The sequence below is a fragment of the Chinchilla lanigera genome, unplaced genomic scaffold (assembly GCF_000276665.1).
Source record: "Chinchilla lanigera isolate Chin_1 unplaced genomic scaffold, ChiLan1.0 scaffold00028, whole genome shotgun sequence".
Lineage (NCBI taxonomy): Eukaryota > Metazoa > Chordata > Mammalia > Rodentia > Chinchillidae > Chinchilla > Chinchilla lanigera.
Window position 1 is genome coordinate 11960975 of NW_004955429.1, and position 25000 is coordinate 11985974.

The following is a 25000-nucleotide window of genomic DNA, read 5'->3' on the forward strand; positions in this document are numbered from 1 at the left end:
ACATTTATGGAGCGATTTGGCTAACTCATCTCCCTTAAAAAAGGTTGTCTGCAGTCTTTAGAGGTTATCACAATAAATTTCTCCTTAAGAAGCAGTCAGAATGTTGAGTTAGTTTGTACTCAGTGAAGATAGTTAAGATAGTTATACTATGAGTTGCTATTAGCTCAAATGAAATAAGAAAAGTTTATGCCTATGTTGGTTGACCAATTTTTTCATGCCTATATCTTGCAATATGCACAACTACTTTCAAGAAAACAACACTCAACATACTAAGCATTGTTGCTTTCCTACAATCTTGTTTTGCAATTTTATACCATTGTTTTTAGTTTTTTCCTTTTCTTTAAAAAAAAAAAAGAAGAAATGCTTGTAGGTCATTAACATGCACTCTTTGAATGACTTTCTAGTACCAAAATAGGCACTAGGTGCTGTCTCTTACCTTCAGTTTTACCATGAATAAAAATTGTTAAATTAAAATAAAGCCCAAAGCACTGTGACAGTGGAGTAACATATCTAAAAAAGTCATTATTTAAAAATTCATAAGATGTGACTTCACCAATAAAGTAGGGGAATCCACAAAACAGAGCTTTATAAACTTGTCTGAATTTGATTTGCTTTTTAAAGGTTTTTAAAAAGCACAAGACCAAGAAAGAAACCAGTTCTTATTTTAACACATTGCAGTGATTTATTCATTGTTTGAGTGATCATTTATTTGCCTTTATCTTTGCCCAATTTTTTTTAATAAAAAGGCATGAAAAGAAAAGATGAATCCTTTGCTTTAAGGGAGTAATTTCCTTTTGCCAGGTGACTTTTAATTTATGATTCTATGGCAAGAGAACTCATTCCTTTGCATATGGTTAGTTTTTGCCAGTTGTACAGTGTGTTAATACTGTAAAATATTTGGGGTAGTTTAATTAACTCTATCAAGGTGCTCATTAGCATGCTGCGGAACAATTAATTCACCTCTTAATTTGACACCATTTGTCATAAGTTTAGGTGCACTAGTCAATAATCCAAATCAAACTATTGTATGAGAAGTCTAGATAAAAATATGGTCAGTGTGTTTGCTGTTTTACAGGCCTGTGCTCCTTTATATCACTGGAGAACTCTTAAACCGTCACCGGAAAAGGATCCAGTGGGCACCTGCTACGTAGCAATTCAGAATTTCAGTGCCTATGCTGAGTACTCCCCTTGTCGGAACAGTAAGTTATTTTTATTCCTTGAAACTGAAAGCGCAAAATATCATCAACAAATTATAGCCTTGGGCAGAAGTGAGATGAGGGTAAAGGATATGGACAGCCGTACAGGATGTCCTGCTGTGATAGGAGGGCCAAGACTCGGAATTCTTGTGATCTTCTTCCACATTTTTGAGAATTCAGTTTTTAGATATTGTTCAGTGGAATTGGTAGGTTCCTTATTTTAGGCTTTAAACTGTCAGTGGCTGTTAAAAATGTACTCTCTGTGTTCTGAAGAATGCTGGATGCCCTCTTGGCTCCGTTATTACAGGGATGGTGTTAGTTACTGTCTTATTTTCTCACTGCTGAGACGCAACACCTAACACCCACAGTTTAAAGGAGGAAAGGTTTACTGTGACTCACAGTTTGTAGAGCTTTCAAAGTTGGTTGTAGTTTGTAGAGCTTTCAAGCTGGTTGGCTCCAAGGCTGGGCAGCATGACAGAGGGGCAAATAGAGGAGAGTTGCTCATATGGCATCCTAAAAACAAAAGTAGTCAAGGCAGGAGCAGGAAAGGCAGATAGTGTGTGATCTTCCAGACCACAACCCCAGTGACCCACCTCTTCCGTCTGGGCCATGTCTAAAGAGCAAGCCCCATTTGTGGTAAATATTTTCATGATTCAGAACTAATTTAAGCAAGATAATGAGTAAATACCAGAACCAAAATATTGAAGATAAAGATTTCGTTCAGTGACAAGAGAAGGTTAAAAAGATTCAGAACTCCAAAGAACTGAGAATGGAACTTTTTAACTCTGATGGCTTTTGGTGAAATTTTGGCAGGGACAAGATGATGGTCTTCCGAATGTTAGCTGAATGGACAGTCTGTGAAAAAAGGACTTTATCTTAAACAGCTTTAAAATGAGGGTGCTTCGTAGATAATGAGGCTCCATTACTTTTTCATCAACACGTGTCTACCAAACACAATCCCACTGCCTGTTCTACATTCAGGGCCATGGGTTTAGTGAACCAACATTCTAGTAGGAGAGACAGGCAACAAATGCATAGATAAATAAGTTCATAAGATGATGTCAGGTGATGAAAAGGCTACAAAGAAGAAAACATAGCAAGAGAAGAGAGAAAGGAGTGACCTGAGCTGGGGGAACGAGAGAGGAAGAGGCCTTTGCCAGGATGATAGTAAGGGAAATGCGGAGCACATGATGATTAATGGTGGGGAAGAAGGCATTTCCCAGGCACAGGCAGCGCCCAAGAAAAGGCAGAGTTTGGGTCATGCTGCACTCAGGGTGCTGGACTTTTGGGTTTGGTAAAAGGTTGGTATTATCACACCAAAAAGATTCAGTGGTTAATTTGTTTCCTTAACATTTGCACCAATTTTCATTGTATTTTTCATGATTGACTAAAGAAGCTTCCCCATAACAGCCAACTACTGTAACTAAAAAAGATGAGCCCACCCTTCCCCTGGTGACACACTGTGTTCTTCTAACTGACAGAGAGGATGGTCATTAGTGAAACTTGTCACTGCTTCGAGCTCTGCCTTTTGGCCTGACTGCTTGTGTGACTTGACATCTCAGATCAAAATACAGCCCTATAGAATCTAGACTTGTGAGGTACAAGTTTCAGTGTGACTTTGAGCCATTATTTTAAAATATACTAAGTTAAAGTACACTAACAACTGCAGCTCCATGGGCATATTACAGCGTCAATGGATTTACTGTTTATTTTCCTACATAGAAGAATAGTGCCCCAAACTAAAATGGTGCTCAGCTTGAATTTAGGAATAGCTGAATAAATTGCTGAGAGGGGTTTGGCTGTTTCCTCATGAGATCCCTATTCCTGTACATACTTCCTCTTCACATCATCCAAGGAGCAGACTTCCTGTCATGGCTAAGAAGTTCACAGTTCATTAACACAAAGCTGGCTTGTTCATGAGCATATGGTCAATATCACAGAACAGGAACATCAGCAATATTATTTTCAAAAGAGAATTTATGTTAATTCTATGCCACATACCCAATGAACTGAACGGATACAGTGAGCAATCTGAGAGTTGACCTCATTCATATTAACGACATCCATTCAGCTCTTAGAATCATTCATAATTCAGGTGAGGACAGTTCACACACACCATTCAGTTTTCCTTTGGAAGCCAACAAATAGCGGTGAACAATTAGCATGTGTTCCTGGATTCCTGAGTCCACCCTGAGAAATAATCATACAGTTCAAAAATGTTTGAAGTTCCAGGAACAAAGATTCCTTCAGCTGTCATAAATAATAATTCAGCCAAAAACAATGAAGTGGCTTTCAGAGAAAAGAACCTCATACTCTATTGTAATTGCCACTCAGAAATAAACAGTTGAAGTTAGTTACTTTGTCAATGAATTAAAAAAAATATTTTCTCACTTTAAGCAAAATAGTTTCAAAGAATTGTCATGTTTTCCCCCTTTGAATAATTTGCATTATTAAAAATAAAAAGTTAATTTTAAAAAAGGATTTAAAATTATTTGTGCATTTAAAATACATTGCTTAAACTGCTCAATATATATAGATTCACATAATAATATATCATGTGTGTACATATATCTCCAGGTGCAAATATTTACAAGCATAAATGTCTAGAGAACTACTACCCAGACATTTGAGGTTATACAGTGGAGCTTTGAAAGAGTTCTATAAAATTTATAACCATAAACCACAACACACTGTTGTAAAAGAAGGAACAAATTTTGTTGACATATACTATTTGAGGTAGAAAGGTTATTTTGAAGAATAAAAGGAACATATGTAAAGAACTGTTGGGGACCATGCTCGAATTAGCTAAGTACTGACTAAGGAGAAGAACACAGAACACGTTCTAGGAGAGCTGAAAGGATCAGCAGCATTGCAAACAAGCTTTCATGGAAATAAAAAGCTTCCATGGGCCGAGGTCTAGCTCAGTGATAGAGCAGTTGTCTAGCATGTGTAGGACCCTGGGGGTTTGGGCCCCAGCACCACAAAACAAGCCCTGCCCAAGCCTATAAATGTTTCCTGTGATGATGTGTATTTCCTTATTTCTTTTCCCATGCTCTCATTTTACTTTTCATTGAGAAATAGCCTTTATAAGACTGAAACACTTCTTATCTTGTTCATATCTAACTGTACAACAATGGAGATTCCTGCTCCTTGACTCCATTTTGGCTATAATTTCAGCATTTAGAAGCTGTGGAATCTCTTTTAAATTACAATTTACAATTAACAAATTCCAGATCCTAAGGTCTTAATGGTTTTAATAACAATATCCTTGGAGTCCTATGTCAGTCTGCCTAAACTTTACCATGAGATCTTATTGAACATTCCGTTTGTAAATTACAGTGCACAGAATACAAAAGAAACCATTACTAGAGTGTTTTCTTTCGTGAACATGATCATTGAAATATCCTTATAAGAGTCATTATGACAAGAAATCTCCCAGTTTACCCTAACTTATCATAATAGAATCATTTTATTAATAAGCATACAGATGGAAATCCTTGTTGGTGCCCCCAGTGGAAGACATGCACACATCTTTCTCAAGTCGTACCTGCTAGGAAGAGCAGACATATCAAGATGAGCAAAGGACAGACATTACTATCCCATAGACAGCTTGGAACACAGTCTATATGAAGATTTTATTTCTTCAAATGAACATGAGTTGTAAAACTCAATACACATTTTTGATCCCCTATATACTGTATTCCCTAAATATAGTATAGCTAGTACTTAATGTGTTCAATAAACCTAACATAACAACCCCCCAAACGTAATTCCTGTAGATTTTACTGCAGAATCACAGTATTATTCGGGGTAAGGAAATATATGGAAATATATTTAGTAAATTACTTAGAATGGATTTGTAAAAATAAATATAATGTACATATTTTAATTGGGAAAATTTAGATGTCTATAAAGAACAAAATATCTTGAATTGGTTATTAACATAGATCTTTAAAATGATGACATTATATCATTTATATAATTTGATCATTCTAGGCAATCCTGATCCTGAAGGTCAAGGTTACTGCCAAGCAGGATTTAGTCTGGACTTTTATAAGGTAAGTTGTTTCTGTCTTACAGCTTCTAATATTTAATATTTTTATTGTTGTTGTGTCTCTAATATTTAATATATTTATTGTTGTTGTTTTTTTATTCCCATACCCCTGCACAAGTAATCTTTATGCACATAACTAGCCATATGGAGCCACTTTTTAGAGTTTTTTGTTTACTCTTTAGTTCTGTTAAGAAATGTGTGTATGTGACAACCTATGTAGAAACACATATGATGAAATTCAGTCATAACCCTTGTAGCAATTATTTTTAAATGAAAATCTCAAAAAGTCAAAAAATATGTTTCTAAAAAGTCACAAGAGGCTATAAATTGTTTTATCTCTTACCTGAAATTGCCTGATTTGATGTTAATACTCATATTAAAAGTCACATATCCTCTTACCAAATTATTATTATTATTATTATTATTATTATTATTATTATTTTCTGGTACCAGGAATCGAACTCATGACCTTGCACTTGCCAGGCAGGTGCTTTGCTGCTGAGCTAAATCCCCAGCATCTTACCAAATTATAAACAGCTGTCTAGTACAGAAATTCAATGGTCTTAAAAATAGTGTAGAAACATTTCAATATATGTTCTGTTTCACTTCTATTTATTGTATTTATCATTGCTTTTTTTGTATTGTTTTAGTTTTATCCCACTGAAAGTTATAGAACTAGGGTAGGGAAGTAGGTCTGTTAGTAGATGAGAAAATGCTTATGTTTGCTAGCATGCAGTTTTTGTTTTCTTTTCTGAGAAAGCAGTGGATTTGCAGATTTATGGAAGAAAGAAAGACTGACCTTGAAAAACACTGGAATAGAATTCACTTTTTATCAGCATGGCATTTCAAAAGACTATGTCTGCCAATTGTACAACATTAAACATGGGGATATTTTGCTTATTACAGACAGTTCCAAAAATTGATATATGTATAACATTATATATTCTCAAGGGAGAGGTTTCAATTTATCTAATTGCATTAAATTAAAATCATTTAATGTGATAACACACTAAATAATTGAAAGCAAAGAACAGGAAAGAAAATGACTTGCAGGTCCCTGATATAAGGACTTCTCTGAAACATTGCTTTTTCATGCATAACAAATTGCTAGATCCAGACTTATTAGCAATAATTTGTCACCCTTTCAAAATTTCAGTGTTTTTTTTCCAATTGTTTCTGTTCTGTTTTTTTCTTTTTGTTTCCATTTTTTCTGTTTTGTAGAATGGAGACCTTATAGTAGGAGGACCTGGAAGTTTTTACTGGCAAGGTATGTTCTGTTAGCAGAAAAGAAAAGCATGTTGTTATTAACAAGGAAATGAAGCAAAAATAACACTGAATATTGTTTTACTGTATTAATATTATAGTCCTGTTCATAGTTTCTTGAGTACAACATTGTTTCAATTTTTACTTTGTCATATATCTGATATTTTAAAATATCCTTGCCACTGAACAGTTCATTTATCCACCAAGCATTTACTGGGGCTTTGCCAGGCTTTGTGTGAGATACAGGGATAATGAGTGTATGCACACATGGTTTTAATGTAGACTAATATCTAGGGAAAGATCTAGACATAAATCAAATAGCCACAAGAGTACCTCTGAAGCTCCAACTGTAATACACACCATGTAAGGTGTGCCGTGATGGGCCCCTGAGAACACAGGAGGCCTTCATATGACCACACACGGGTGACTTTGTTCTTCAACCATCAGTGGCAGGGAGCTGGAATACAACTTGTGCTCTGCTTAGCAAGCCAAGGGTCAAGTGCAGGACAGCATGTACCCAGGAGGGATGACTTCTGGTTCTTCTAAAGGTGCTGCCTAGGCCAGCAGCATCCCAAAGATCAGCTAATTCTGGAATAACCAACTGAACTGTCATCTGGATCTTGAGTAGAGTCTCGTAGGCAAAGAGAGGAGGCAATGTTTAAATGTTGTGTGCCATGAAGAATGGCAGTGCAGGGAATATTGGAGGAAAGTCAAGGTGACCAGAATAAAGAAAGAAAGGGGAGAGTGCTGGAGTGATATGGAGGGGCTCCACCCTCCAGCATGAAGGGCTTGCAGGCCAAGGTGAACAGTGTCTTTGTCCTCTAAACAACTGGAAACCACTGGTAGATTTAGAGTTTCAGTAGATGGGTTTAGCTAGAGGAGGAAGGTGGTATTTGTTCTAAGAATAATGGGAAACCATTGGAGAATCTTGAGCACAGGATGCTATAACCAAGTTCATGTTTTGAAAAGATTACTTTGGCTACAGTATGGAAAGAGGATTGAAAGTTGTCCAAAGCAGAATATCAACAAGTTACAGTAGTTGAACTGTAAGTTCAACTAGCTGTAAGTTTTAGGTAAACAAGTTTGCTTTCTTAGAGTGGTGATGGTGTAGATTTGAAAAAAGCAGGAGAAATTTGTGAGATACTTTGGAGGCAAAATAAACAGCTTAAGTGATGGATTGGCTGTACAGTGGTAAGGAACAGGAAAATGTCAAAGATATGTTTCTGAATTCTTCCCCTGTACCACCCACTGACATGGAAAATGCTAGAAGAGAATAGGCTTGAACGAAGATGGAGATGATAATGAGTTTGGTTTTGGCTTTGCAGAGTATGGAAATGTGCTATCCAAGAGTTTTCACATGAGTATTTAGGAATATAGGCTTAATCTCCAGGAAGCTATCACATAAATTTGTATCACTTTCATATGGGCAGTAGCTGAAGTCATGAGATGAATGAGATGTTTAACAAGAATACAGAGACTCCAGACTGAATCTTGTCTGTAAAGTTAGGATAAAAATAGGGTAGAATACGAGACAGATGAATATTTGAGGGAAGACATTTTTTTAAATGAAAGACCTGAACATATTTAAAATCAGGAAAGATCCAGGGAGATACATTTACAATAAACATTTATTTGTAATTACTATTAAGCTTAATTCATGAATAGATGATTAAGAACATCAAATATCATTTTGATCTTCAGGAATTGTTTTGCAAACAAAATATAATATCCAACAGGGATATTATATCAGATATTATATCATCAACAGATGGATATAAAATCATGCTTGTTTTAGATTTTCTCTAATTCACTTGGTTAATTTTACATAAGCCATTCCTTTATTTAAGTTGGAAAAATGTCTGATACAAATGATTTGAAATAAGGAATGGCAAGGGTATGTAGAAGCACTTGTCTGAGATATATAATTTAAAATTTTATACAGGTTTAAGATTATAAAGATTATAGACCAAGCTAAAGGAAACAAACAAAAGCAGTGTATATATGGGAGAAAGGGAAGGGACTGTTGAGCTTTAGCCTTAAAAAATTGGCAAATTCTACTCACATTCTCATGAATTTTGTGTGTAAACACAATTTTCTTAATATTAAAACAGTCATTTCAGTTCCAATTACTTGACAATAGTTATTACATGATTTGACAACTTTATTCTGTTCTGGACTTCAAACAAAAAGACAATGGGAATTATGTGTGAATTTTGAAAGCATAATTTGGCTTCAAAATTAAGAATAAATATTAGTCTTTTGAAAATATTTCTCCAGTTTTCTCCCAAAGAGCATGAAATCTCACTTTTGCCTTAGATTTCCATAATAAATATGGGGATAGATAGGAATTTTGGTGGAAAATTGTTAGGGATATTGTAGACAATCGTGTACCCCAATACAGTCATATTTCATGACATCTGTGTGTGACTATTTGGGAGAGATTAGCCGAATTGCCCATTGGTTCCTTTTTTGCTAAAATTCTGGTTCTCATTGGATCTGGCTACTTCCTACTGTTATAAATTTATTATATATATGTATATATAAGCATTAGTAAATACTAGCATGAAAAGTCTTAAATATTGCATAAATCCTTTCTGTATCTTTCTGATATATTTACAATTTCTTCATTGAGTGTGATTTAGATTTAATACTATATCTATACTTCATAAGAATACAGAAAGTTTTATGCCAAAGGAGATCTTGGTGTAATGCCAAATATCCTACCAACAAAACCTTAAAGGATATACTGAAGCATCTTGTGCCACCTATAACGAAAGCTGTATTTGGCTGAATGATCTCTAAATTTCCTTCTAGGACATTCTAGAATAAAAATTTAACCAAATAAATTTCAGCTGCAAGTATCTCTTTGATACTTTTAATATTTAAAAGTGAAAGGAGTATGTATACTGAAAAAAGCAGGAAGACAAACTGCTGTAGCTTATCAGTATTTTTGACAACATTCTGTCAAAATGGGAAGCCCCACCCAGTGGCAACCAGCTCTACCTCGCAGATCTAGTAGTAAACAGGAAAATTTATATCAAAACACAAGAAATAACAGGACAGCTTTTAGAGACTGTTTCTGGGTCTGCAGAGGGAGGACCTGCCTCTTGCATTCATTAAACTTATGTATTAATTTGTTTAAACACAGGTCAGGTGATCACGGCCAGTATTGCAGATGTCATTGCAAATTATTCATTTAAGGATATTCTAAGGAAACTGGCTGGAGAAAAGCAGACAGAAGTGGCTCCAGCTTCCTATGATGATAGCTACCTTGGTAAGATCCATTGCTGAAGATATTTATGGTTTCTTAAAAGACAAACAGATTAAATGTAGCTGCAAGTTTGATTCATGACTTGTCCGGCATCTTTTGAAAGTTTTATTTCTAGTTTAGACTCAGCTTTTCTTTATAAATTTAACTATGCTTTCACCCATCATGTATATAATCTACGTAGGCTGAGTGCTATATTTCTCTAGCAGCTCTTTTGTAGGCTCTCCAACATTCTTTTGCACAGTAATTATTTTGCTGGTAGTAGATGCTATGTATTTGAGAGGTTGATCAGTGCCACAGGAGCGACATGATAGGAGTCCTAACCCATTTCTAGAACAGCAACAAGAGACTTTCCACATCCTACATCTTTCACCTGCTTTCTCAGTGCTGGGACCAAATACCTAACACTCACAACTTAAAGAAGGAAAAATTTATTTTATCTCACAGTTTGTAGAGGTCTCAGTCCATAGTCAACTGGCTCCACACCAGAGTGGTAAGGCAGAGGGGTGTGGCAAAGGAGAAAGAGCTCATGGCATAGCAGACAGGAAGCACCAAGCCTTTCTTCTTCTCCTTTTTTTATCCATCCAGGCTGCAACCCTATTGGTTGGTGTTGCCCACACCAGGGGTGGGTCTTCTTGAGTAAAGCCATCATCCACACTCAGAACTATGCAAAATCAATCGGAGGAGTAATTCAGTATCACACACCCATGATCTAGTCACTCCCAAAAGCCTCACCTATGAGGGCATGAGGGCAGGGCGAGACATCTAGATGTAATCCATAGCATGCTATAACATTCTCAATTTTTATTATGTGCACACCAAAATACAATGGTATTTCATCACCAATATATCCCACTTTCAGAATCTTACTGGTATTTTGACAGCTTGTTAAATTTGAAAAGGAAAAAATGACACTTATTTTTGGTCAGTGTAGCTAGCATCTGACTTTAGAGATAAGTGAAATTTATGGAATACTACCATTAAAGGAATTAAGAAGCATAGCTTGTTGATGATCAGAAGTAGCAAAACCCAAGCATAAAAGCTGCCTGTCAGAATATCATGTTTGATGACCTGAATCTGCAGCTCTTAAAATACAAGGGCTGCTTTACATTTCAAGGTGGATTATGAAGTGTTTATCTTTGAAAATTCACCTCCGAATATAGTTTTTGTTTTGTTTCTTTGTTTTCCTATTTTCCTTTTTAAGATCACAGTGGCAGATCCAGTGTACATCTGGGATTTAGTACGAAGCGTTCATATTAGTGTGGTTAATTTTTACTTTTATAGAAACCTGAATTTTTATAATGTTTGTAGTGATTGAAGCAGTATCATGGTAATACTTTCATTTTTTCAAGATGTAACTTATCTGTTGAGTCATCAAATGTGATTGGTTTGTCTGTTTTCTTTAAAACAGGATACTCAGTTGCTGCTGGGGAATTTACTGGAGATTCTCAGCAAGGTGAGATGAGAGAAATCATCCAATTTAAGTCATTTTAAAAGCTTGAGGATTTTCTGATGAAAGCATTTTTACATCTCATCCCATGCCCCCAAAATAAAAGGTATTAATTGTGAAAGAAACTTAAGGTTGTTAACCTTGTTTTTCAGAAGAGCTACTGTTAACTTGCTATAAATATGAAATATTGGGCTGAAAGTATCACTGAGTGATAGAGCAATTGCCTAGTTGGTCCCCAGCACCACAAAACAAACCTGAAATCCCCCTGCTTCCCACCCCCCAGTTCCAGTCATAATTAAAATCTGTACAAATAGATTGTTCACTTGTTGAGGTGCAAAATGTTTTTGACTTCATTTTGAAGTTATTTAATGACCAGAAAGAGATGCAGTAATTGACTACAATTTTTTTCTGCCATATCAAAGTAAGTAATTTATGCCTTCATTATCAGGATGGGCCTACAGTGAATAAGTATTAGCAGTTCACAAAATTTTTTAATGGAGTTAAAAGGGAAGCAATATACTTCCTTAGGGGATTATCATGGGAAGATAAATCTAAAAATATTCCTAGTAATACTTCATATTTAATACTCTAAAACTTTTACAAATGAAAACCATAAAATACCTGCCTTAGTTCCTTTGACATAAAAAGTGATCACTTGGTTATGTGGTAGCTGTTACTTACACAGCAAAATTTCTACTGTGATTTTAAAATCATCATTTACTGGGTTCTAATAAATTAAAAATTAAACTGAAAAAAAAAACTTGGGGAAAGGTAAGATGACATAAAAGTCCTTCTGTGAATGTGAATTACTTTGCTATATAAAATGTATATAAATTAAAGCCCAAATTGCCTAGGATATTTTTAGAAATGTATATATAATTTGGTATGCAGTTTTAAGTCTCAAAGAATTTCATAAGAATCAATACCAAAGTTTATAAAATCTAGTTAAGCAATACAAAATCACAGCAGCCATCCCGTGGTATGAGTGAAAAATGCACAGTTCAGGCAATTAAATGATTTAAACAACAGCCACACTGTTAGTACCAGATAGAATTTAAGAAATCAAGATATCTCCTTTTACCTTAATGTCTCAGTTCGCACATTGGACATATCCAAAATTACTCTCCCCACTGACTCCAATCCAATTTTCCAGCTTTATTTTCCTTTCCTCTTAGGACATGCCTAGTCCAGCTGTAAGAGCAGCTAATCCCTGTTTTCCTACATGTAGGAGAATACATCATTTTTCTACATCATTTGTCTTCTGAAATTTGCTTTGATTTCATCTGTGATTTTAATCCTCTGATCTTGTAATCATCTCATCTACCAGTGGCCACATGCTTTTACTTATGTATTTTTAAGCTAATTTCAAGTGTCACCATCCCCACAAATCCTTATTTGGCTTCCTCCTGTAAACTTCTATGTCATTTCATTTTTCTCTCCTCTAAGACATCTGCCGATCATTCTTCAAGATTTTGTTTTCCAGTACTGGAGATTGAACCCAGAGTCTTGGCATTGAGTTATATCCTCTACCATTATATTTTACCTTCAAAATTTTTTGTTTTACTATATTAGTTTAGTTTAGCCGAGTTTAGTTTAGTTTGACACAGGGTCTTACTATGCTGCTAAATTGTTCAAGACAAGCTAACTTGCCCTCCTCCTGCCTCAGCTTCCCAGAATGCTGAAACCTCAGGCACGCACCCCCATATCTAGTTTCTCAAACAGTTTTGCACATCTACTAAGTGTTATGTTTTGTTGGCAACTGCTGAACATGTACAGGAGACCAAATGACCCTTAATCTCAGGGTTTACAATCTACTAGAACTGATAGACATTGAAGAAGGAACACAGAAGATCTGATTAAATATTGTGGAAATTGCTAAGATAAACTTTAAAATATACAGTAAGGGAAGCTTTGGTGATGAGAAAACACTCAAAAAGAATGGGGATAGGGTGCAGACCAAGGAGCCAACTTTTGCATGCTAAAATATATGAAAGACTAGAGCATTCAAGGAACCCATTTTGACTGGCCAGACTTTGGTACCAATCATGAAATAAAATAGAGTTAGCGAAAAAAGAATGGGCTCCAGATCATGCTGGATGTTATAGTCTTGGGAAATCTTCTGGAATTTATGAAAAACATAGAGAAGCCATAAAGGCGTTCAGCACAATGTAAATATAATCCAGTTATATTGCTGCATTTGTCAACTTTTAGTTGCTGGAAAAAATTACCTTACATACACCACTTAAAGAGGACAGATTTATTTGAGCTCAGAGTTTCAGAAGCTGCAGTCCATGGTCAGCTCCAAAGCAGAAACATCATGGCAGAAGAGTGTGGCAGCAGAGAGAGAGAGTGGGGAAGAGCTCCAGAAAGTATGTAGCTTCGCAGGCCCAGGGACCTACTTCCTCCAGCCAGGCCTCACTTCCTAGCATCCCATTCAGTTAATGAACTTGTTAACAGATCAGAGCTTGCATGATACAATCCCTTCTCTAGGCCCCACCTCTGAACAGTTGCTGCATGGGGGAATCAAACCTTCGGTAAGTCTTTAGGGGTTGCATTATAATTACAGCATAACAATTATAAAATCTTTATAAAATTTATAAAAAACAAAAGAAAGGAAAGGAAGGTGAAAGGGAGAGAAGAAAGAAAGGAAATCACTCTGGCTGCTTCCTCTGTAGACTTTCTTAGGATAAGGGTAGGGAAGAGTGTTGTATATAGAATTTTTATGTTCCCATTGAGCTCCTTGAAGGCAAAACTCTATGTATTGTTCTCGTTTATTTCCCTCACAATGATTAGGCCACATTCTCCTTGTAATAGACTCATACAGAATAATCTGACAAAAGAAAGTTATTTAGAGTCAAGATCTATACAGGTTCAAATTCTGACCTCACTGACAATATGTCTTAAGATGTGGCAACCTCTCTGATTCTCATTTGTTTATCTTTAAGTGATACTAATCCTATGTAACTCAAAACATCATTTGGAAGATGGCATGACATGATGCATGAAAAACATTTTTCATACACAAGGCTATAAGTAGTGCTTTTTCTACTTAGTAATGTGTAGTGACTAAGCCAATTATCAATCAGTATTTACCATTTTCATTTTGTTTCCTATGAACATTAACTGTCACTAATAAAATGTTTTAACTAATCACAAATAACTAAGCGTAAGTGTGATGTGATCTTCTTAGAAATCAGCGCAGATTTTTTAATAGTTTCATATTGATGAGTTTCATGAAGTAGAAATCCATAAAGCTTTGTAGTTTGGTAGAGGTTAATAATAATCAGTTTTCTTTTAAATATAAACTAATTCTTAACGAACCTCTCTTTCCATGACATTTACTTCAAGCTCTTAAAAGGCAGTATATTATATTGGCTAAGGGATAAGACTTTGGATATAAACCTATTGGTTTTAGACCCTGACTTTACTACTAACTAGTGTTGAGATGTTAGGCAAATTATCTAACATCTTTTTGCCTTTCTTCATTCTTAAAATAGGGACAGATCATTATTGTATTGCCTATCTCATAGCATTTTAATGACTAAATTAACTCAATTTTTATAGCCATAAACTAGAACAATTCCTAGTACATAAAAAATAATTGGATTAGGGGTCATCAGAACAAAAATAAATAGTATATTTTTAAAAGTCAAACCTTATAATCACTCACTTAGCAATTTAGCAGAGGAAATTGTATAATGTGCCAAATGATTTTTGTTTTGTTTTGTTTTGTTTTTTGTTTTTCTCCGGTACCAGGAACTGAACTCACGACCTTGTGCTTGCCAGGCAGGCACTTTGCCGCTGAGCTAAATCCCCAGCCCCTTGTGCCAAATGATTTTTGTTTAAATAAGGCATTAGGGGTTTTGTTCAGAAACTCCAAAATACCACTCAGTTCTTACTCAAGGAAGTTAGCAATGACGCACCACAGCACATTCTAGAGAACGATGATTGAAAATAACCTTGATTTTACACTGGCTCTCAAAAATACTGAGAAAAGACACCCAAATTTGAATGACATGAGGATATACAAAATGAAAGCACTACAAGAAAATTACATTCCATTTATAAGACCATTAGAGATCCAAAGCTATCCTTGTCCATTATGTACTTAATTAGACAAGAGGGAGTGGGTATTCTATGAAAACTAACTCACTATTCTCTGGCGGAAGGACCCTTGGCTGGCTAGGCTTCACTGGACTTGAACTCCTAGGAATTACATGCAACATTTGTATGTGTTTGCGTTTTTCTGGCAAGAGAGTCTATAATTTTCTTCAGTGTCAAATGTGTTCACATTCATAAAAAGCTCCAGAGTTTCTGTTCTGACATCAGATGTGGTAAGCTAAGCCCCAACAAAGTGATCAGAGCCTGCCTGGTCCAAACAAAGCAACTGGACATTGCTGTCGTTTCTCATCTTCTACTACTCACAATTACCCCTGTTTCCAAGAGTGTCAAAATGGGTATTAATGTCTCCTTTTGAGAAGTGAAAAGAGTGAAATATGATAAAGTACGCAGCTCATTGTTTAGTAGGTGGAACACTTTCAATAATGCTAGCCTCCTTTCTGCTTCTTGCCAGTGGGTTTGATGTCCAAGTCATGAATTTCCAGGTCAAAGACCTAAAATTTTCCTGAACATATTGTTGATATTAAGAAACTTCTGAAGCTCACCATGAATTATTGGAATGGATTTAACACGACTCTCCTATTTTCCCTTCCAAATGAAAATTTGTGTGCTTGAGTGGCAGTTCTAACTTGCCTTAGACCTCAAACAATTAAACTGTCCTAATCATTTATAAACAGTTATGAATGTCTTTAATCAACATTACATTTAATAGCTCCTTCGTGGAGGGGGTCATAGGAAGTTGCAGACTCCAAAGCTACTGGGTGCGATGGCTGATCTTTTAAAAAGCAAAATTCTAAATGCTTGTGGGACATGAAAAGTAATGGGATTGCCCTGAATTTTTTGACGGCATAATCTATCTTAACAGACAAGCCTGACCCTGAAATCAGTCAGCTTCATTATATCTGATTGTGGTTTGTCATGAACAAAAAAAAAAAAACAAAAACTAAAAAATAAAAAATAAAAGAATTATTGAAAACCAAGCAGTGTGCTAGCATTCTGAAAGCTTCCCTGACTGGAGAGTGCATCCAGATGGTTTGGTTTTTCTGAACCTCATCTTCATCTTCAAGAGCATGCTTCACCTTCCCTCCTGTCACTGTAGATCAACCCTGCCCCAGGTCTGACCCCGTCAGAGATGGGACTCTAGAAATTCTTCCTTTTCTATGTTACCAACCCACGTTTTCCTCTCTCCTACATCATTCCCACGAACACATAAGCATACTGGTATTTCTCCCATCTTAGAGAAAGGAACAGAAGTCTTGCGCCTCTCCCTTCTCCAGCTACCGCCTGCAATTCTTTGCTTTGAAGGAGGTGCCACTCGTTTCTGTGGCTGCAGTCTCTGACCATCACCTCCCTTCCACGAATCCCCCTCTTGCTGCACTGGGCTACCGCTGTACTGAAACAGTTCTTGCCAAGCAAACCCAAAGACCCCTGTGTAGGCAACTTCCTTGACTATCAGGAACATTCTTGTATTTCTCTCCCCTCCATGGCATGCCCAGAACTAAATTTATGGGCCAGCCTTACCATATGAGTTCTCTCTTGGTGATCTCATTCAGCTTTTATTCTTTTTTTGGTACTGGGAATCGAATTCATGACCTCAGCCTTGCCAGGCAAGCACTTATGCCGCTGAGCTACATCTCCTTAGTTTTTACTCTTTTCTCTAGCTTAGACTTGATTCCAGGCTCATGGATCCAACTCTGTACTCAGAATTTCTGTTTGAGTAGCTTTCCCAAACTCTGTGTGCTAGTACCTAACCACCTGACTTTCCCACCAAAACACACCCCATTGTCACCTGCTAGATGCAGTTGGATGCCATTCCCAACATCCCAGTTTCTCAAGCCAGAAACGTTGGAACTCAGCTATGGAGTATGCTGTTTCTCTCACACCCCATACCAAATCCATAAGCAAAGTCTGCTCACTAAATGCTCAAAATCCTACCAAAATCGCATCACTTCTTACTTCCATTATAACTTCTACTTTGACCCAAGCTCACCCTCACCCCTGACTGCAGTAGCCTCCTACCTGGTCTCCCTGCTTGCCTACAATCTAAATCCAGCAGTCACTGTGCTCCTCTCAAAATAGAAGTCAGATCAGGTAACTGTTTTTCTCCCAATGATTTCCTAGTGCTTTCAGCCTAGAACCCAAGTGTTTACAGTGGCTTAGAAAGCTGTATTAATTGGGTCAATTGGACCTCGTTTTCTAGTCCTTTACCTCTACTCCTTCTACTCAAGTCACCCTGGTCTCTTGCACCCCTTCACATCATCCAAACACACTCCTAACTCAGGGTATTTACACTTCATGTTCCCTGGAACTAAGCACACTCCTCCAAGACATCCACAATATTTACTTCCATCCTTTCAACATCGTGTTGGAAGTCACAGTTAGTTTAATAAGACAAGAAAATTAGGTAAATGGCTTACAATTGGGAAGGAAGAGATAATGCAACCCCAAGTTATAAAACACATAATTGTCTACATAGAAAATCCCATTGAGGAGCTGGGGATTTAGCTCAGCGGCAAAAGCACCTGCCTGGCAAGCGCAAGGTCCTGAGTTCGGTTCCCGGTACCGGAGAAAAACAAAAAAAAAAAAAAAAAGAAAATCCCATTGAATCTATATTTTTTTAAAAAATTTATCAGTCTTCACTCTCTTGTTTTGCTCTCATTTAGATCTTCCCTTGACTACCCTAATACATAGCAATTCCTTTTCCCATTCTAACATTAACACACCCTATACCAATTTATGGCTTAATTTTTCTCCACAACGTTTGTCTTTTCTTACCATTTAATAGACTCTTTTTTTAATTGTCTGCTTCTTTCAACTAGAATATAAGCCCCAAGAGAGCAAGGAATTTTGTTTTGCTCACTACTCTATCTTATGTCCAGTCATCTGTAAATACAGAATCCACCAAAAAATTACACACATATTAGGAAAGGAAAAAGTTGTATAAATATTTTAACACTAAATTTATTAGAACATCATGCCATAATATGATTACTTTTGACCTCTACAATTGCAAGAGGAGCTCAAAGAGGTGGGCATTAGCTTTTAGACATTTATTAGTACAGTAAACTGCTGAAGTATGTGTAAATTTTTTGGTAGACTCTGTATGTATTGGCTAAATGAATGAATTTACTGCTGAAATATGTGACATCTAATCGTAAGGGGTTCTTCCATGATTATTAATTTTAACTCCACCGCACCCAAGTCTGCTGGAGCATAGTTATGGCAGATATATTTAACATTCAATTTGTGCTGTGTCTTTTGGGGCAGTAGGAGGGCAGGTGACTTTTTTTTAATCTTAAAAAGAGAAAAAAACAAATACAAAGGCAAAAAGAAAACAATAAAAAGCCATAAAAATGATACAGAATTTCCAAACAAGGTGATAGGAAATTAACAATTGTTGTTACAATACATATTGTTATCTTCAAAGTAGTTGCTCAGATCACCCAACACAGACATGCAAGATCAATCAAACAATTAAGCGTTAACTGCTCCTTTCAACAAAGCAATAGAAATCAGTGGTACCATTACCCCAGCTGTCTTGTGTGTGTGTGTGTGTGTGTGTGTGTGTGTGTGTGTGTGTGTGTGTGTGTATTTCCCCTGCTTCTTTTCTCCTTGCCCCTATGGGCAGGTGATTTGTATAGAATAAGAATCTCTTTGACACCCTTTTTTTTTTAAATTATACTAAATTTTAAACCTTTATGAATCAAAAAAACTTCAGTTCCTAGACTCTAAAGCAGAAAGGATTTTTGATAGTCAGCTATTCCAATTTCTACATAGGGTTTGCAGAAAAATTAGGTTCAGTAACTCAATCCAAGAATATGGCAGACTCAACATTGGAACCATTGTTTGCTAAATCTAAATCCAGGCCAGGCCCACTGGAATATGTTTCCCTTTCCCCTAGAGTTGTCTCCTGTACCACTGATGCTTCCTTCCTGGGATACTAGGCAACCAGGTTGCCCCTAATGCAGTTGTAGGAGGCTAGCAAGTCCAGAAGGCCATTTTCCTGTAGTTTATAGTATGTAGCTTTTGCTTGGTAACCAAAATTGTTTTAGCCGGTTAGCATGACTGGAGTTGTACTTTTACGTCAGCACAAAAGATGTCCCTTGAGTGACAGCTGCAACATCAGAGTAAGGAGTTTAGCTTACAAATTGCATTCAGACTAAGAAGTCAGGCTTAATTTCTAGAGGCAGAAATGCAAGCAAACTGATATAAAAAGTGGAAAATCTCAAAGTACCACTTTGGTTTTTTTGTTTTCTGCTGTCTGTCAGAAAACAAAACAGCAGCAACAGCAAACTAATTAAAAAGTAAATTAAAAAGTAAATACAAGTTTTTAGGTTGTAGGTAGTAAACTAATTAAAAAGTAAATCCCTGGCTTCAAACTTCTAACCATGACCAGGATAGTTACTCATTTAAGAGGCAACGTCTTTACCAGAACTTGTTTGCTGTACAGATTCAGATACATATGTCATTTCCCTTCTCAATATCTACTTTTATGTCCAGAACTGGTTGCTGGAGTTCCAAGAGGAGCACAGAACTTTGGATATGTGAGTATTGAGAATCCGTTCTAAGATACTTTCTTGTTTATGCAAAGAAATGTTTTCTTGCTTGTAACTTTCAAGTCTTCTAAAGTTTCCTTTAATAATGGATTCCTCCAAATAATCAAGGCCTTTTTCTTATGGAGAAGGAAAGAAGATAAGTGAGGCTAGATTAAGTCTATGATTTGTGGGACCAAGTGCAAAATGAAAATGTGGGGTGCATTTCTGTTTTGGAAAGATTTATAGCTATCAAAAGTTTTGAATTATTGAAAACTTCAAGGCAAAACCAAGCTGACCCATCTAAGCCCATAGTCATGGAGGCACGTGATCCTGTATATATGCACATTCTAGAAGTATTATGCAGGTTGCCTTTATTATCGTTGACCTCTTACTATATCTCATATGGTAGGAATGGTAAAATAAATTTTTATTTCACTAATGTGTTATTTTGCTAAGGCGGCTTAAAACAACATACATTTATTATCTCATAGCTCTGGAGGCCAGAAGTCTGAAATCACACTGTGGACAGGGTCATGCTCTCTCCAAAGCATCTAGAGGAGGATTCTCCTTGTCCCTTCCAGCTTCTGGTGGCTCCTGGTTTCCCTTGGCTTGTGGCAACATCACTCCAATCTCTACCTCCATCTCCACACAGCCTTCTTCCCTCTCTCTCTGTGCGTATCCTCTTTCTTTCTATAAGGACACCAGCTATTGGGTTTAGTGCCACCCAAGAGGAACTCATCCTGAGATCCTCATCTAATTTCATCAACAAAGACCCTGTTTCCCAATAACCTCAAGTTTTTAGATTGTACGTAGATATGAACTGGGGATGAATACTAGTCAAGCCCATTATAACTAGTTACCATGAAATTAGGAAAATAGTATGTATAGACTTTATTAAAATATATATGTTAAACAATTTTACCTTTTCATAGACATTTAGAAAGCATAGATTGTTTATAGATTTGGGTTTGGCTGAATAACACTAAAAATATTTTTGCTATATGGATAGCACTTAAAAACATTATTTTTGCATTTTTTATCAATTCTTATAAGAACAGAAATATATTTAGACCAACATTATGATTAAATAAATTAACTGACCATTAGGTTAATTGGTCTCAATTCTCTTGAATTCAACTTCTCTTTAGCACTTTTGTGTGAGTTTTGTCTGAAAGTTTCCTAGACTTAACCATATCAAAAAGTTTAATGAGCTTTCTATCATCTTTTGGGGCTTACATTTTTGTGTTACATGTAACTAACCATGAATTACTCTTCACATATAATTTAACTCATTTAAATTGTATTTTAAGAAAACTTCTCCAGTTCTATGTCAAATGACGTCTTTCAAATTTCTATGATTTCAGGTCTCAATCATTAACTCTACAGATATGACTTTTATTCAGAATTTCACTGGTGAACAGGTAAAGATATTTTAGTATGAAAATATTAATGCCACTCTATGCCCACAGTATACTTTAATACACATATCACTTATTAACTCACTTAAGAAATAGTTAACAAGCACTTACTTTGTGCTGCAAACTGTTCTAGGCACTAGGGTTGTAGCAGTGCTTCAGAGCAAAGGATACCAGCTCTTGTACAGCTGTGTGATAGATGAGGTATAATGGGACAGTTAATTCACAAACAAATAAATGCTAGTGATAATTCAAGATAATGCTCAGTGATATAAAGAACATAGACTATTTATATAATGTGGTGAAGGTGGCAAAGACACTAAGAATGGGATTGCATAGGGGCAACATCTAATCCAAAGATAACAACAGCTAGCAAGACAGTTTTCAAACAGGAACCAGGTGGGCATTTGTGAGGGAAACAGGGAAGGCCTCAGTGGCTGTGACAAGCAGGAGAGAGGTAGAAGCTCTGGAAATGGGGACAGGGGCTTCTCCCGTGAGCCTTAGTCAGCAACCCTCTCATTTCAAGTTATTTTTTTCAATAAGGTCACATTCAAAATTCATGCTATGCCCTGAAGCTGGTATCGACGTCTGCATGAGCTCCTGTCTTGCAAAGTGTTGGGCCTATGGCCCTCCAGGGAACCCCATTCTAGAGACGGTGGAGAAAAAAATGTCATGTCCTACTTAGCAAGGTCCCCTGGCCACACTGCATTTAAAAATGAGAGTTCGTTGAGGCCATAGGTAGAATGGACCAGGGTCTCAGTGAAGTGACTAAGGCATGATTAATGGCAAGTAGCAGCCTGGGCAGGGTAACAGCACCTGTTGGATAAGCAGCTGGGAATGATAAAGAGCTCTGTGATCCAGGTAGGAGCAGGTCCTCAGTAACACGGAGGACATATGCTCTTGCTGACAGTGAACATAAGGGTGCATGCACATGTATGTGTGTGTGTTGTTATTGTTATTGTTTTTGTTTTTGTTGCTGTTTAAATGAATACATTAAACGTCTCTAAGAACCAAGAAGTTCAAGGCAAATGACTGAAATAAATGTTAAGAAATGCTCCTCTCTTGTCCACGTATATCATCAGAGCTTTAGGAAATAACGGATCCTGGGAGATCAGGCTAGAACACGTACTGGGTGTCTAGGAACCTCACAGCCTCTCCCAGTGCTGGACATGGACCCAGGGTGACACAGGGTGGTGTACTCTGTTTCTTAAAAGTAAAAGGCCACTGATTGCTGGGACAGGATTGTGACCTTCCTATGTTTTGGGAGCTCTGCCCTTGAAAGGTGGTGGACCCTTGAAGCCTGTTCTTCTTAGATGACTCAGGCCACTGTGAAATTATGTCAGAGCACATGGGCATGGATTTGTGCCTCAGCTGTTCATGGCAGCTGGAACCCACTCCCAAGTCTCAATGGTATATGGAGTCTCAACAAATTATTGGTTCTGAGCCCCTCCTCCCAGAGACTAGATATTAATCTTTACACACTGTCGTGGGCTGAAGTCCTACTGTGATGGGTCACAGGCCGGAAAATAATCCACCACCTTTTTGACCAAATGTGGTGTGAGGTCACACCTCATCTCCGCTCTGTATTTTCCTGGGTATTGCAACCTAGGGAAACTTGGCACATTAGGTACTGAGTGTGGTACAGCCATCCAAGGGAGCCATACCACAAAAATCTGATCATTAAGGTCATAAATAACACTAAATATTTTTGACATCTTTTTGGCAAAATTTGGGGCTTTAGTGCACTTAATTCTGTGAAGTGTTTCAAAGTATTTCATATCCTTCATGATTCTCTGTGGAAGATTTGGCAAAATGTCCCTCAGTGAAGTTGATTAGACATGTAAGTTTTGAGCAACTCTTCCTAAGTTGTTCATAAAATGTGGGAATATGATGGTACACTGCTTAGACTCATGGAAAAGATTTGGGAGGGTTCATTAACTGTAAACTCAATACAAACACATACTGGGATGTGAAACCAGCCCCCACGGAAATTTTTTGTGCTTCATTAATAAACAGTGCAAAGTGGAGAGGATAAAACCGCTTACTTCTTTGTGCTCTTGATCATCACCTGTGGTATCTCTAAGAAAGAGGGGTCAGATGATACATAATCTGAAAGGATTCTCATGAAACTTCATATGGAGGTGGGATTAGGTTTATTCTATGGGATTTAAAACTGCAGAACAGGGAGCAATTAAGGACTAGAAGTTGTGGAAGGGCCACGTTTAGCAATGAACATTCAAATAACTGTGTCCACAAATTGAATGGATTGATTGTTCAGCGTATCCAAAGGATGTCCAAGCAGATGTCAGGGTTATTACAGAGAAAATTATTCATTGGGCCAAAGTTTAGACTAAATGACCTGAAAAATCGGACCACATCCAAGAGACAATGAATCTACATGCAAAAATGTACCATAATGAGATACATCCTTCCGGCAAAATAAGAGGTGACTATAAAAAGGACTTTGGGAACACAACATATGTCATTCTTATGGTTTTCTTTTGCAGATGGCATCTTACTTTGGATATACTGTCGTAGTATCAGATGTTAACAATGATGGGTAAGTTTGTACAAACTTCTTCCTCACTGGATATTAAGTTCATCCATAAAGATGTTGTATTTTTCCTTCATGAAACACTTCCTTCCGTACTTCCTCAACAAGAGAGAGGCCCTCTTGTTTTAAGTCTTTTTTTTTTTTAACTCAGGACAGGGGATGCATCTAATAAAGAATTCTGTCATCCTGTTTTTATGTCTTTACTGAGATTTTCCACATCTGCCACCTCTAAAAGAGGACTATGTCATTTTATTTTTAGTTTTATGAAGTGAGTAGTCCCAGGATGAATCTGTGGAGGCCAGAGGATTTTTTTAGGGTGCTCTATTGGAGGATGCTGTCATTGTGCATTTGTTAAGACCCACAGAATGCACAACCCTAAGCATGAACTTGATGTAAACTGTGGATTTTGCTCAGTAATAATGTATGAAATGTAGGTTTCTAGATTATAATGTGCTGTTCTCTGGTAGGGGATATGAAGGTTGGAGAGGCTTGTATGGTAGGGAATTAATGTAAGAACACTGTATTTTCTGCTCAAATTTGCTTTGCATCTAAAACTGCTCTATGAAGTAAAGTCTATGAATTACAATTTAAAAAGAAAAACTGTAAGGGGTGACGGGGAGAATCAAGAGGGATTTTAAATCAAACACATGGTGAAGGGCTCGGTGACAAGGTACAGGTACGGAGAGGTCACTGAATTACTGCAAACAGTTGTCCACAGTGCCACACAAACTGCCTGGGACGGGAATGAGTCTGTCCCCAAGAGCGATCAGTACACTGTCATGTGAGGATTCCAGGTGAGGATGTAACTGGCTCAGACTACGGTTTCCTAGGTAGGCTGTGCCTGGCATATTCATGGGCAAGGGAATGCAAGATCATGACTTGGACCAGAGCAGAAAGAGTGGTGGGAAATAGTTGCACTGTGGACATATTCAAAGGTCTAGTAGAGTGTCCGTCTTACACTGGAGAGAGTTAACATTAAACTGCCTTAATCTTCAGTTATCTGAAGACCACCAGTCAAGATCCCTTCTACACTGAGAACAGCCAAATCACGGTGGCCTTTCAGATATGTGTGGACACAGCCATCTCAAAAACCAGGCACACAAGCACAGGGCTTCTCACCCTCGGTGGCAGGCAGCATTTTCTAGG

At 37.0% G+C, this 25000-nt stretch overlaps 1 protein-coding gene across 1 annotated transcript in view; it reads left to right on the forward strand.

Annotated features, from left to right (window-relative positions):
• The window catches only part of Itga8 (integrin, alpha 8), a 187994-nt gene that overhangs the window by 28211 nt on the left and 134783 nt on the right, over positions 1-25000 (forward strand). Inside the window, exons 4-11 of the mRNA XM_005386975.2 lie at positions 1076-1199; positions 5193-5254; positions 6472-6517; positions 9662-9787; positions 11193-11237; positions 19851-19894; positions 21250-21306; positions 23808-23860. Coding sequence (XP_005387032.1) covers positions 1076-1199; positions 5193-5254; positions 6472-6517; positions 9662-9787; positions 11193-11237; positions 19851-19894; positions 21250-21306; positions 23808-23860 — 557 coding nt within the window. The remainder of the gene's footprint in view (positions 1-1075; positions 1200-5192; positions 5255-6471; positions 6518-9661; positions 9788-11192; positions 11238-19850; positions 19895-21249; positions 21307-23807; positions 23861-25000) is intronic.